The sequence below is a fragment of the Electrona antarctica genome (assembly GCF_951216825.1).
Source record: "Electrona antarctica genome assembly, chromosome: 9".
NCBI classification, from domain to species: domain Eukaryota; kingdom Metazoa; phylum Chordata; class Actinopteri; order Myctophiformes; family Myctophidae; genus Electrona; species Electrona antarctica.
This window is the reverse complement of record NC_136790.1, coordinates 29,796,765-29,812,402: the sequence shown is the minus strand read 5'-3', so window position 1 is coordinate 29,812,402 and position 15,638 is coordinate 29,796,765. Positions and strand designations below refer to the sequence as shown.

General features: G+C 42.4%; 1 protein-coding gene across 1 annotated transcript; it reads left to right on the top strand.

The window, feature by feature from the left end:
- Nucleotides 1-1,564: 1,564 nt before the first annotated feature.
- On the top strand, nt 1,565-12,993 carry LOC306929902 (bone morphogenetic protein 7-like; the record flags this gene model as incomplete). Its single annotated transcript, XM_079510634.1, has 7 exons — nt 1,565-1,967; nt 8,569-8,758; nt 10,381-10,529; nt 10,850-11,056; nt 11,171-11,244; nt 11,352-11,462; nt 11,903-12,993. The coding sequence occupies 7 exons, from the start codon at nt 1,565-1,567 to the stop codon at nt 12,050-12,052; spliced, it is 1,284 nt and encodes a 427-aa protein (XP_079366760.1). The 3' UTR covers nt 12,053-12,993.
- Nucleotides 12,994-15,638: the final 2,645 nt, after the last annotated feature.

Genomic DNA, 15,638 nt, shown 5'->3' with positions numbered 1-15,638 from the left:
AAGAGACCATACACACCCCCATTTATTTCCACCCCCAACTTTCCCCTTATTTCCATTCAAATGCTTTCTGTGGAGTGCTTTCCTCAAGTAATTAATTCAAGACATTGGCATGTCCCTTCATGTGTCTCCACCACTGCTGTTGATCATTCCTAAACCCCTCACTGACAACAAGGGTGGGCCCAAATCCATTGTTCGTGTTCCAAGGTGTCTGTCTTGAACGAGGGATTAGGGGATTATCCCTCATTACCTATTGATTGACCACAAAGGAAGAGCGGGAGTCCTTCGTGTGAGCATGTGTGAAGTGTAAACATCAAATCACATGCCTATCCTGGTTCAGGAGATCACATGAGAACATTCTCAGGTTTGTGCATAGTGCAGACACATTTGGCAGCATGTTATATGCACACACATTCACATACAACAGGGTCTTCGAACTGAACCATGTCCGCAGAGCTGAGTGTACAGGTCACAGACTGTTGTGAGAGACCTGTTCTTGAACTGAACTTTCCAGATGGTACATTGACAAACAATGATACAGAGCACTATTCAGCAAACGAGAGACCCTGTTCGAAGCGGGTGCCCATGTATGTTGGACTCTTTTGACCTTTGAGCTAGGGAGTGAGGGCAGAGGAATTCCCTGGGGTGGTCAGGGCAGACGAGGGCACAGGGTGGGAAACCTGGCACTCACAATAGGAAACGAGACATAGGCACAGTGGGAGATAGACGGAAGGCTTTGCTTGCATCTGGTCCCACTAGGCACCTGGCACATGCGTCTGTCTGACACACGGTTTAGTTAAAAATGTAGTCTGATGGACTTCTGCTTTTGCCTGTAGGTTGCAAGTTATAGCCTGTTGTACATTGTTAAGACCTGTATCGTGTGTGTGTGTGTGTGTGTGTGTGTGTGTGTGTGTGTGTGTGTGTGTGTGTGTGTGTGTGTGTGTGTGTGTGTGTGTGTCTGCTGCATGGGAGATAAAATAAATGGCCTGAGTAGTGATCAGCCAACCCCTACATTAGCCATTAGAGCCCACTTGCATCATTGCTTTGGACTCTGCACAGTCATTTTCCAAACAAAGACAGCTCTGATAGGATACTTATGGTTCGAAATGTTATCGCGGGGAAAAGACCAGCCCACCTATCTTATTACCAAGATAGAGGAGAAAGCGCCATTACAGGGACATTGATCCACTACATTGATCCCTACTTTCTTCAACTGGTCACCTCACCCCCTATCCTTCAGAACCACCCAACCACTGATTGCAGAATGCAGACATGGGCTATCCCATCCTAATCCCCCCGCCCCTCCTCCCTGGCACAGTCAGCACCTCAATAAGAAACATTCACATTCAGTCATTCACAAGTTCCTACAGACACGAGCAGCAGTACTACGCAAGAGGGAAATTGGGGTCGCCCTGTTTCACAGAATAACGAACAGAGTTCTATCATCTTCATCTTATCATTTTCTTCCCGTCGTTTGTCCTTTTGACTTGTTTGGAAGTAGTTTGTAGCCTATACAGAACAGGTTCAGGCAATCAATTTAAACAACCGCGCGTAAAGTCGCAAAATAATGGTGACCAGCGCAAGCGCATCGGTGGTGGTGCTATGGATTTTAACATGGTGTTACTGCATACTGGCCGAAGTCACCTTCTCCAACGTCTCTCTTGACAACGAGGTGCAGTCCAGTTTCATCCAGCGGCGGCTACGAAGCCAAGAGCGCAGGGAGATGCAGCGGGAGATCCTGTCCATCCTGGGGCTGCCACACCGTCCGCGGCCGCACATCCAAACCAAAAACAACGCAGCCCCGATGTTCATGTTGGATTTGTACAACACGATCAACACTAATGGAGAACCGCTGGGCTATTCTTATTACAAGCCTCAAATTACGACCCAAGCGCCACCGGTGATGGTGACCCCGCAGGATAGCCGCTTCCTGCAGGACGCAGATATGGTGATGAGCTTTGTCAATATCGGTATGTGTCCAGTTATCTGGAGGATTTATTTCCTATTATCACACGTGGCAACCCTGACTCGAATGCTTGATGGACCTGGTTGGCTGGTTCAATTAAACACCTACTGTCTGTAGGCTGTATGTAAGACCAAATTTGTTTATGAAAACCTGATAATTAAAACATTTAGTTCATATTTTCATATCAGACAGAATGTGTCAATTACTCGTACAAAATGCATTACAACTTAATCCCCTTAAAGTGTGTTTACCAAGAGATGAGAATATTAAAGTAACAACATCCTCTAGTGACCTCAAACAGGTCAGACAAGGTGAGGTAGTAGTAGGCCTACCTCACTGTACAGCCTATTCAGTCAACCGTCTGTTTGCAGAGGAACGGCTATGATAGGATGGTGAATGTTGTTGCTTATTATTATTATTATTATTATTATGTTAATTATTATGTTTGTACAGGGTCAGAATGAGAACACAAATCAGGGCTGGAATGTAAATGACTGCATACATAAACTTATAAAGTAGAGTGCACAGGCCAATGACATCCAGCTGATCAGTCAGTCTATGAAAGCAGGCTAATACAATCTTCACAATTCTGAGAAATTATTTTTTCCCCCCAGCATGAGCTTTATTATTATTTATGTATTATGTTTTTTGTTAAATTTGCATCATGCTGGGGGAAACATCAATTTAAAAGTTTGTTTCTATACGTTTTTTCCCCTCCGGAAAAACTGTTAGTTTGGAACTAACAGTTTGGAAAATAATTGGGCATTTTTGCCAGTTGATCTGCCCAATCTCCCAATTCTCAGTGTTCATTTATTTAATTATTGTCTTGCCATCAATTGTAAAAATGTTCAATTAACACTTAGCCAGGCTTTTACTATGTCGTGAGTTAGGTTACCTGTTAGGTTTCACGTCAGTGTCTCACTGTTTGTTGCTGGGGTCCACACTAATAGTAACAAAGTGCATCAGCTGAAGTGTTTGTGTCTTTGTGATGTTGGAGCTTTCAGACACAAGAGGCTTTCAGGTCACTTTCTCTTTTCCTTGAAATCGAGCTGTCCTGCATTCCAAGTTATAAATGTTATGACAACATGCCTATATCCGATTTCCCCAGAATCCCTTCAAAGCCCTGGGAGAGAGGCTTTAGTATGGCTTTGTTTCGCATGACTAGAATTTGGATGGACATTTTTGAACCCCTAGGGAGTGGATGACAAGTTTTGACTAAGATTGGGACTCTCAGACAACATCTATCTAAACTCATTTAATTTCTCAATGAATCTGTGCGTGTGTATGTGTGTTATGAAGGGTGTGGTTGGTTGTGAATCAAATCGTCATAGGTGGGATTCAGGGGTCTTCTTATTCAGTGCATTTAAAAAGGGCAAATCCTGCTTTTGTTTCCGTTGGAGATGTTGCTGTGGCTCTGATATCACTATGGTGAAACAGCAGACGGCGTGGTGCCTGCAGCTCTGATCCGGATGTGGGGTTTCATCCAAAAGCAACCGTCCTCTTCTGCACTGGCCTCCTCCTGCCTCCAGGCTTGGAGGAAGGTTACAGGTCATCTTCAATATGAAGGCTGTTCATCCAGGAGATGTGTCTCAATTTGACCCTTAACCTTACTCTCTTATGGGAGTGCAATTGAAGACTACAATAAACAAACATAACAACAAACATGATAGACCATTTAAGGAAATTAGTAACTACCATATGATTGTGGTATGAATCCAAATCTTTTAACTTTTAAGGTTGAGGTCACTTGTGAAAATCCTTAATAGGCTTAGCCTATGTGGTTCTGCATCTGAAACCTCAATATAGAAACAAGGGGGGGGGGGGGGGGGGGGGTATGAAGAAAGACACCCTGAGAGGATATTGTTCCTCTGTCGAGGCAAGCCCTCCACAGCACCTCTGCTGCTGATTGGCAGTGGGGAGGGGAGGGGAGGGGGGTCTCTCACCATCATGTTGGAGTGAGTCTCTAACTTGGTGGTCTCCAGAGTGAGGCTTCAAGACCAAAATGGATATAATGGTATTTCCCCTTCATAGACCACAACTTCCACTGTGAGGGAGAGCACTGCTCAACTTTTTTCAACCTCAGTGCCCAATCGCACGCACGCACGCACGCACGCACGCACACACACGCACGCACGCACGCACGCATGTAATATACATATGACCTTGTTTGTATGCGTTTTATGTCATGCTTGGTTTCCGTGGTGTCCTATTTTTTCTTTCTTGGCAGTTTTTGATCAGTCATTGGTTGCTTGGAGGTACAAATTCTATGTGACTTGGACTATCCACATCTGTAGCTTTTAACTTTTGATAATAAATTATGGAGTATTAATGTAGTTCCCCACACTGTAAAACCAACATTTAATCTGTAATCGATCGGATCGTTAAAGTGACACTCTTTTTGCAGTCCATTTTTTTCCCTTAATATATGTTTATTGGTAGCAGGTTTAGTTTGAACATGCAATTTTTTTCCTATTTTCTCCCTCCCCCATCCCTCCCCCCACAGTTATCGTCATTGTTAAAACAATAAAAAAAACAATAATAATTGAGTACAGACACAAAAAAGTCCAGTCCAATCAAACAACCATGCATATTTGACCAAGTGTAAACAATAGGACACAAAACATAATTTAAACACAGATGACAAAAACAATATAAATAACAAAAAATAAAATAATTACAATTATGAGTTGGGTTATGCAGTCCATTTCTGACTTTAAAACACACACTGACTTTACAGATCGATCAATCTTTGTTCTGTGGCTGTCCGGCAAGTGAGCTAAACTGTTTGGATCTGCTGTAGAAAACTTTACAGCTCAAGGCCTCACCTTCGAGAACACACCAATAGAGCATGGGATGATGGGAATAAAGCAATTTTCATACTTTTTTTGGTACTATACTTAGCCTATAAATCAGGCTTCAAGTTCAAGCTTAGTACCCTCCGATCTCTCATTGCTTTTCATTGGATAATGTGTCTCCTCAGGGGTTATTGTTTATGGAAGATTTGTGTTCTCTGCATGTGCATATTGAGTCTACTTGGTGTTAATGCTGCATTGCAAAATAGTATAGTAAGAATTGACCTGTAAGGAGGTGTAAGAGTTAAACTGACACTTTGAAATTGGATTTTGCCGTGTGGACACTCAGGAACAGGGGCAGTATTGTCATTCTGAGAAGAAACAGGTTGAAATCTCACCGTTTTCTTCCTACAAAGCTGATCTGTTAGGCAGCATAAGGAGATCACATTAAGGTATTTTTTTTACTTCCTCCAGAAAATCTCATTATCCTTCCAATTATTTCTTTTACATCCCCATGTGAAAAGATGTCTTTCTTTTCCTAGTTAAAGCCCCTTATAAAATACTGTCACCCAGTTACTGGCTGTATGATATCATGTGATTCATTGAATGGAAGACTTTTTCTCTTAAATTAGAAGCTCTATGTTCAGATAGTAATCATTGCCATAATATAGAGTGTTTGTTGTTCAGTAACAGGGGTCTCCCCATCTCTCCAGCTCTTTAGTAAACAGAAAATATTTTTTTAGGTAGCTTGCATATTTCATCCAATCAGAAAAGAGTACACGTATCCACTTCCATTTTATGAAATGAAATGAAATCTATATTTACCCAGGGTATCTGGGCTAAGCTCAAGAACTTGTTTCCAGCCAGGCCCTGCTCATAGAACACATTTCATCGTAGTGGTTCAATGCCTTGTTCAAGGGCACTTCAGCGGTGGTAATTTTAACGTGTCGGACGGCTGATTCGAACTAGGAACCTTCCGGTATCAAGACCGCGCCGCTATCCGTTCGGCCACCGCTGCCTATAATGTTCCAGTTAATTTTTTTGTCTGCTCACATTTTTGGTTCATCACTTCCAATTTGTATCCTGAACTGAAAATGTGTTTTGTTTACTAAAAAGCTAGAGAGACGGGTAGAATCAAATTTTAACCATAAATCCTATCATTCTATTGTGAAGATGTGTGAATATATGACTTCTCAATGTGTTTTATTGTGAGGATGTGTGAATATATGACTTCTCAATGTGTTTTGTTTGTTGAGAGGAACTGGAAAATCCCCACCAGCTGACATGAAACAACTCGTTTCAGCACGTTTTACAAAAAAAGAAAAAAGGGAATAAATCAGCAGAATATTTCCCTTTTAAACTACAATGTGGGACTTATTTTAATGAATTGAACCAATCCGTATGTTTGAGTATGTTACATAATAACTATAGCACATATGCAGTGATTGGAGTAAGTCTAGCCTGACATTGACAATGGCTGTAAAGTTATTTGAAGCAGTTACACCGGATAGGACACTATGGCCGTCCATCTTTATTGTAGTTCGGACATTGTTGCAATTTCCTCTTTCCATTGAGAGAGAGACACACTCAATTGATATAACCACTTTAAATATGACATAGATTAGTAGTTTTTAGTTTTAGACAATTGAGATGACAAAAAACACCCACATTGACTCATTACAAATTGACACTGATTCTAAACTTACAGTAGGTTAATGTGTGTCCCAGCAGTGTTCAGGAGTACTCTGAAGTGTTGAAATGCCTCCCTGAGGGAAGTTTGCATATCTGAGGTCTGATCTCTGGAGCTAATGGTCCCTAACGTAAACACACCAAGTCCTTACAAGCAATTATTTCTTTTATAAAACGCCCCCCCCCCCCCGTTCACTTCCAGCATTTAATTGCGGTTAAACAAATGACTTGCAGGGTTCAGAATGCACTCTTCTGGATGAGTGGGTTGTGTGTTTGTGTGTGGTTAGGAGGGAATTTACAAGAATGTGTGTGTTCCTTTGTTTCTCAAGGCAAATTTAAACTTTGACAAAAGTTATGTATTTTCAACTGATAAATGAAGTGTGAGAAAGTTTTAGGATTGCCTTGTTAAGCTTTGATTTGTGTGTAGTATATAGTCACTGTAGTGTCTGGACCAGAACCTTGTATGTCCAAGTCACTTTTCATGGGAATTGAAAAAAGAACCTGTGTTCCAATGGATCCAGTGTAGTTATTATATTGTCACAAGCTCTTGTTAATACTTTTCTTGGGTCGATATTTATAAAACAGAACAGACACACACTTAACCATTCACTTTAACTTATGTTCAAAATTAGCCCACCTATTAGCCGACCTGAAAGCTCATGTGTCGCTTTTGTGCGACTTTTTTATGACCAAGTAGGGCCTTACTTTTTCCAAAAACGTAAAAAGTTGATATATGGCGATACAAGGTTTCTGCCGACAGCAACGATATGCACATGTGTGCCTGTGCATAAATCTGTGTGTGTGTGTGTGTGTGTGTGTGTGTGTGTGTGTGTGTGTGTGTGTGTGCGTGCGTGCGTGCGTGCGTGCGTGCGTGCTCAATGAGCCACTAACTAAAACAATAGAGGGCCAACATTGAGAAGGCGGGGTGATGTCATGCTGATGTCATGGTCTATGCCAGTGGGCAGGATGTGTTTAAGGTGGCTAATCGCTGCTCCACTCCGCACACCGTTTGCGGAGACCTCCTCGGCTGTTTCCAAGGACAAACACTTTGGGCAACGCTGTCAAAACACAATACTGGAAAGCTCCAGGAAACCATGGGGTCTGCCTAACCACCATTCTTCTGGAAAGTTTGAGAGCTGTAGTGCTTCAGGCTGCGTGGAAATCCGCAAAGCTACAGTTAGTGTTTTATTATAATCACTAGACTAGAAGGGAGTAGACAGTGAAATGAGTGGACAGATAGCTAAATGATCTCAGGGGGTGTGGGGTTGTGGAATTGATGACCATACCCGTGGTAGTTAAGTCATGCATTAGTGAGGCTCTATACCCTTGGTGTGTGTGTGTGTGTGTGTGTGTGTGTGTGTGTGTGTGTGTGTGTGTGTGTGGGTGTGGGTGTGTGTGTGTGTGTGTGTGCAATAGCTGCTGTGGTTTTCCGGGCAGTGCCGTAACAAGCTTTTTCTTGTGGTCAGCACATGTGTGTGATTTAAACGGAGAGCCAATTTGAGCCTAGAGTGTGGTTCCCCCCCACACACATTGGCATGTATGCCAGACTTGACTTAAGTCATGTTTAGATCAATCACTTCTCTCATGGAAGCCTGAGTTTCCTATTTTCGACAGGGTGCTTCCGAAATGTGGGCAGAGCAACGTGGATCAGTCAACTGTTTCATTCAACTACAATTTTGATGGACATTATAACCGCTGACCAGCAGGCCATCTGATAAGCAGCCTCAATGTTGGCACACATATACTGTACTGATATTATTCTCCCTACCAAAAGTCAGTAGTATTATTTGACAGTGTGTGTACACTTGGAAGGCAATGAACCTTTTATGAATCACAAATGTTTAAGCTGGATTCTTGTTTTGACAAAATAAACCAAACTTCAAACAAATGCGGGCCTAGAGCGTCTCACCTCCATCTCTATTAGTACTGATTGATTGATTGATTAATTGATTGATTGATTGATTGAGTTTTTATTTGCAAAAATGCATATACCTCAACATATATTTTTTAGATATCATGTCATAAGAATAAATCGCTCTGAAATCAAATCCGCCATCTTGGATTCATATCACACTCTTCCAACTACTCCACTCTAGTTTACTAATCTCTCTTTCATGTCTCTAGTTGATCAGGATCCTGACCTCATGCATCAACAGCACCGACGGGAGTTCCGCTTTGACTTAGCTCATATCCCAGAAGGAGAGGCCATTACAGCTGCAGAGTTCCGGATTTACAAGCACCACATCCAGGAACGATATGAGAACGAGACATTCAGAGTGGCTGTCTACCAGGTCATGCAGGAGCCCTCAGACAGGTGAGGCCAGATGCTTATACAATTCGTCAACTGCAGGCCAGGTCAACTATTCAAATATGCTTGTGGATACATGCATGGAGTATTTTGTGTGTGTGTGTGTGTGTGTGTGTGTGTGTGTGTGTGTGTGTGTGTGTGTGTAAAGGAATTTATCTTGGTAAGAAGACCTAGGTCAGAAGTCGTTGTCTGTGAGAGCAGGCATATTCAGAAAGAAACCGTAAACAAGGGAACTTCACATAATACAGTTATAACCATACATTGAACTTCTGCCTATAGCTGTGTGTGTGTGTGTGTGTGTATTTGTGTGTAAATATATATTTTATTATTATTATTATTATTATTATTATTATTATTATTATTATTATTATTATTATTATTATTATTATTATTATTATTATTATTTTTTGGATACATGATGATCTTTGTTTGTGAAACATGGTCTGGATAAACCAAAGGATTTAAATAGGCACCCTGGGCTGACATAAGCTATGTCTATGTGTGCAGTGTGAGATGGTACTTAGACTGCTGTTTATACACTGACCTGTATGCTTTAGCTGAGTTTGTCTACACAGGGTTACTTCTGCTGATGTTATTTCCAGGTCAGCTTCTCACAGCTCTATAGCAGCCAGGGTGTTTACATAGACATTAGTGTCAGTGGCAGACACCCAGTCTCCAGTGCAGGGTAACCCTTTACACCATCAATTGTAATGGAACAGAAAACATTCACCCAGAGGCTTGCATGTATCACATGGAACTCCAACCACTAATGACACTCTGGATGCTTATGACGGCTTTCTCGTACATAGGTGCTTGTCTCTCTGTCTGCTTACGTATTATGTGCAATTCTCTGCCCGCCACTCTCAATGTCTCTGTCTGTTGCTCTGTTGCTCCAAACCACATCAAGGATTTTGCACACCAGATAAAAAGACTTAAGAATAATTTGATTCTACTTTACCTCCGACATCGCCCTAACACTCAACCTACCATCTCTAGTGAAACGCTCCTGTATTGACAAGTCATATTATTATTTAGCATCTGCTGAATGCCAACATGCATAATACAAGTATCTGTTTTTTCTCCTTACCTCCTGCTTCTGTGATGATGGTGTTAAGGGCAACACCATTGTCATTTACAAACATGCTCCTCCATGCAGACGAGCAGACGGCTGAACAAAGCTCACTCCCCACCCCTCCACCCCCCAGGGTCTGCAACTCAATCTGTAAATGAAGCCATTGTCTCGAGGCGAGCTTCCCTAAAGCATATACCAGTCTAGGAATCCGATCAGTGTTGGCATTTTCATTTGAGATGATAAGAGGGGTTTTAATAAGTGTATTGCTGTTTGAGATAGCATATCTCTACTTAGGGATTTCCCCTTGGCCTCAAGGGTCTAATTGTTTTCAACTACACATAAAGAACATGTGATGTATGGGTTTCCTCAACTGTCAGAGATCATTTACCACCACATCGGAACCAGTTGATGACTGGATGATTATGCTTCTCTGCTGAACCAACTTGCTTTGTCTCCAGTTAGTGCAGACACTGCAGGGTCATCCTGCCCTTGATGTCAGTCAGTGCTACAACCTCATGTAGAGTTTGATGTAGTTCTCTTAACTGTCTCCTACCAGTGAACTGGCACTGTTCCTGTTGGACCAGCGGATAGTTTGGGCCACTGAGGAGGACTGGCTGGTTTTTGACCTGACTGCCACCAGTAATCACTGGCTGGTCAACCCCGACCAGAATCTGGGTCTGCACCTTGTCCTGGAGAACAACAAGGGTGAGTCACTATCATGGACCAATTGACATGGGCCAGTTGTTAAAACAGCGCAACCAAAAGCAGAAAGTCCAAAGGCCACAGTGTTTAACCACACTGTGGTCTAATACCCCTCACATCCTGTGGTCACAATGAATTTTACATATTGAGCAATTCTTTAAAGGGGTTCGTAACAGAGTTTTCATTATGATTGTGGTTATTGTGGTCACATTAGGATGAATAGAACCGTGACAAACCCTGAGGATGCATTCATATTGTTATTTCTAAGGATTGGTTGACAGAAACTCTTGTTCCACCCTCTTGTCTCCTGTCTCCCCCTGTAGGCCAACGTGTGAACCCCAGGCTAGTAGGGCTGGCAGGTGGCAGTGGGCCCCAGGACAAGCAGCCCTTCATGGTTGCCTTTCTCAAAGCCACCGAGGTGCGGTTTCGCAGCGTTCGCTCAACCCATGGCCACAAGGGCCGACACTCAAACCGATCCAGAGCTCAGAAGACTGCTCAAGACGTACTGAAGGCAGTTGAGGCTGCAACAGGTATGCTAATGAATACCAAAATGCAACCCCCTATTATTATAGAGTAAATTAATTTCATGTGTACTTTCCTTTCCATTTGCATTACAGTCATGATTGCATGTTTTTCAATTCCAGATAACCTCAGCAACTCCAAACAGGGGTGTAAAAAGCATGAGCTCTTTGTCAGTTTCAGAGATTTGGGATGGCAGGTACATAAAATTCAGATATCATTATATTTTTAGTGTCATAGTTTTATCTGATCTCATGTCAATGAGAAACAGTCCATGATGTGCTGTTATGCTCTTCCCTTTGTCAGGACTGGATCATAGCACCAGAGGGCTACGCTGCTTACTACTGCGAGGGAGAGTGTGCCTTCCCTCTCAACTCTTACATGAATGCCACCAATCATGCTATTGTACAGACTCTAGTAAGTGAATTTCTCTGATGATAGTCATGCTATATTGTTACAGAGTGTAACAGTTTGTTCCCTGGTCAGAATTCCAATGCATTTTTATTATATCATTTTACTTTTTTTTATATATGACTTGCATGTGAAGCAAAACAAAGTGCTGCTTTGTGTAGATTATCTTGAACAAATAATGTTCAATAATGTGATTATTATGAGTCTTTTTAATTTAAATTACTGACATATCCGGTATTTAATAACTACAATTTATAAAATATTTCTATATATGTTTTAAATGTATCAACATTTTTCAACATGGAAACGATTATGACTATTGATTATCTCAAATAATTGCAATTAGGTGATTGTGTCAATCATGACAGGCCTAACTGTAGTGTGGGATTGAATAAGTCTGAATATGGTTGGATTTATCTATGCCATGACTTTCTCCTGCCACACAGGTGCACTTCATCAACCCAGATACGGTGCCTAAGCCATGCTGTGCCCCTACCCAGCTCCATGGAATCTCTGTGCTCTACTTTGACGATAGCTCCAATGTGATTCTCAAGAAGTACCGCAACATGGTAGTGAGGGCCTGCGGTTGCCACTGATTGACATTTTTGTTTCCAACGTGTTGGGGTTGGGAGACTAGAAGTGGGTAAACCTGAGAGAAGAGGACTTCCTGCCTGTTCTAGAAAAAGCTGGTGCCACAGCACCAGCTATAAGCTAGTCAACTGTGAATCAGGAATTATGATCACTTTATTGCCAAGTATGTCATGTGGTTGACGCAGAACTACATAAAGGGTACATGGACTTTCAGGAATCTTGTGAGCTATGGATAAACTATGCACTGTATACTGTTCATAAAGTACAGTATTTACTACTATCACAAGCGATTCTATAATGTCAAGTCTCCTTATACATTGGACATAGAGATCAACTGGGCACAGGACAAAACCCAGTGCTAGAAAGCGTGCCTTCTTCGACACTAGAATTGTACAGTGAGAACACACTATTAACCTCCTCTCCTTGCCAAAAATGTGTAATGTGCCTGTTCAATTGACACAAATATTTTAACTAGAATTTGCATGTGCATCCAGAACGTTTAGTAAAAAACTGTCCGGGTGGAAGTGTGCATTTGACAATGGATTTCATGGCACATAACTTTATACATTCATCTTCACTGAACCTTTCACTGCACAATTGGTTCAACTCAAGACCCTACAAGGAAAAAGTTCTCGCTTCTCCTATCAACTTCACTGTCACCTTCAGAAGCAGAGGAACATCAAGTCTGTTATAAGACATCTGGCTTGCGCTCGAATGTGTGGCCTGGGAGTGATTGGTTTTTGAGTCTAGTTTCCTTGAGGTGTTACAGACATACATCGCAATATATCACTGTGAGAGGCCTCTGTTTGCAGATATACCAGTAATTCTGTCCACAGCAGGTGGCAGGTTGTGCACCAGCTCATCCTTGATGTTAGAACAAGAAGGGCATGTTTTGTGTGTGTCAAAAACAGATTTCAGTGTCACAATAAATTGAAACAGATTTCTACATCGTTTGGCTGCAATGCTTTTTCTTACACAGCCAAAGCACAACTTGGCTGTTAATGTTAATATTTTACTTTGTGATCTATAGAGGGGTTTTTATTTGTACGCACTATAAGAAGTAAATCATGCATGATACCAAGTTTAAATGCCTTTATTTATCGACCAACTCAAATGTTTGAATTGCACAAGCAGCGCTGCCACTCTTTGTATCCTACAGCAGTAGAAAATATATTTAGACACTAATATCAGTGGAAAAGGCAAAGCAGCATTGTGCTATACTTTATACAGCACATAGGGGCGTACAGTATAGGGACATCCACACCGACATTCAATGACAGGCTGTCTCAAACAGAGGTAGAAGGGGTCTGATACATCCTAAAAAGAACTCTTAAATACTCAGATCATTGACAGTTCCCTCTAGCTTTGAAAACATGCATTTAGAAAATGATTTGTCCACCATTTTCAAAAATCAAAGCAGTTGTCAAGTTAAAAATCAAGTTCACTATAAAGACTTTATTGCAGCTAGTGCCTATTGCTTATAAAACATTTTAAAGGATGTAATCATGCACTGGAAATGGCAATGAACACAATGAACATTATTTAAGTTTTCCCTCTTTTCTCATTCCCTACATGTATGATGTACACCTGTTACCAAGTTACCAGCCGATTCTTTTCAGCTGATAGTGTGGAGTTTAATAATGCTATCTCCCCCAGCTGAACAGGTTCCCTTAACAAACAATCAAGCAACAACCAACAAGCTATCGACAGGCACATGATCCTTTGCCCTGCACCAGCGCCTCGGTCTCTACTGTGGCGGGCAAGTTTTTGACACCTGACACCCCTTCATTAAAGAAATATAATAAATACTCTCAAACAAAGCTGGCGAGAAGATAGATATGATCATCATGACATATATCAATGCAGGTCATCATTATTGTGTCTTTACTTTCTGTGTAAAGATCCATGTTTATCCTTTTTACCAAACATAGTGAGTCTCTAATAGTTGATATTGCCTGACAAATACATACATCATACAAAGGTTTCTCCTGAGAGCCAGTGCCAGTTGTCTTATAGATGTACTTCCTTTAATACAAGAGAAAACAACAACAGAGAAAGAATCAAGAACAGAAAAACACAGGCTTTTCGAGGTAGAAGTATAGTACAACAGCTGTAGCTTTAATATCATTTTGCTTGGTCCATGTCTGTGCTCGGGGGTGGACCAACTTCTACACAGCCCTTGTCTGACCCCCAGTGGGCAGATGGAGCTAGCTGAGAAGTTCTGTATGAGGGCATTGTGGCTTTAGAGATTCCCAAAACACTCCCTCTAGTGCAGTGGGTTTCAAACGTCAAGGATCTCCATAACTCTCAGAGTTACAGACCCATATGGGTCCATTTGGATCCCCCCCAAGGACCCCGGTTAGTCCCTGTACCCCACTTAGAATCACCACTCCAGTGCTTTGAGTGCAATGTTGGGATTTGGGGCACGTTGTGGTGGAGGCTGGGGTTAAGGAAATCCATTTGGTGACACAGGGGTGAGAGCCAAGCAGACGTCCCCCACACTGAGCTGACGGCACTGCAGACCACACAGCCGGGTGGTTCCCTGGGGAGAACAGGATGACCAGCCGTGCCCGCGCACAAAGAATGGGTACTCTGCGTACACATCCACTGATTCCTACATAATGAATAGAAATGCAGGATAATGTAGATTAATGCCACAAAAACAATAATCAATGTTGAGGGTAAATAATAATGTAACTTTTAGTAGTAGTAGTTATTTAGTAGTAATGGCATAGAGTAATATTAAATAGTACTATAATATTACAGTTATTATGTAATGTTTGCTGCCTAACTATGTAACTACAGTACCATTCTCTCCCTCATCGTTTGTTTCACCTGGGAGTGCTGGTCATGAAGCAGGATCAGCAAGTGTGAGAATGATGCGGAGGTGGCAGAAGGGGAGATGTTCTGCACTGTGCAGCAACTCAGGCGGAGTTGTGGACAGGCCAGCGAGCCGAGCAGGAAGTCCTCCGTCTTCAGGTCCTCCACCCTCCGGAGACGCCCGTCTCTCAGCTCAATTAGAGACCCTGCTGCAAAGTGAGGGAGCAGCCAGGGAACAGTAGCAGGAGAGGAGGAGGTGGTGGAGGAAGGCGCAGGGGGGCGCTGGGTGAGCAGAACAGGAGGTTCTGCAACATCCTCTGGCACTCCTGTGGAGGTGAATTCATCATTCAAGGAATCTCCTGCGGATGGCGAGGAGCACAGGAGTAGGGAACTGCGTCTGGAAAATGGATGCTCGCCAACCCCTGTGGTCGAGTGTTTGCACATCAGTTCAGCTTGGCGCCCGTGGTCCTCTGTGTACAAATGAGATCGCCTGTTTGTATTGATGGAAGCACGGCTTATTGGGCCTGTATGGGAATAGTTGACCTGCTTGTCTCTCCTCTTCATATACGGTCCTCTGTGTCTCCCAATGTTCAACCTCTCTGTGTTCAAATTCAAATGTTCTCTTAACATCGATGCTTCCCACCTGTGTCTTATACCTGCCCCATAGTCAATCTCAGTCTCTGGGGGGACAGGCTTCCACTTGAGCAGGTGGTTGAAATGGTCCGGGTGGATGCCAGGGGGATAATTGGCCCTGCGGTTCCCAGAGAACGG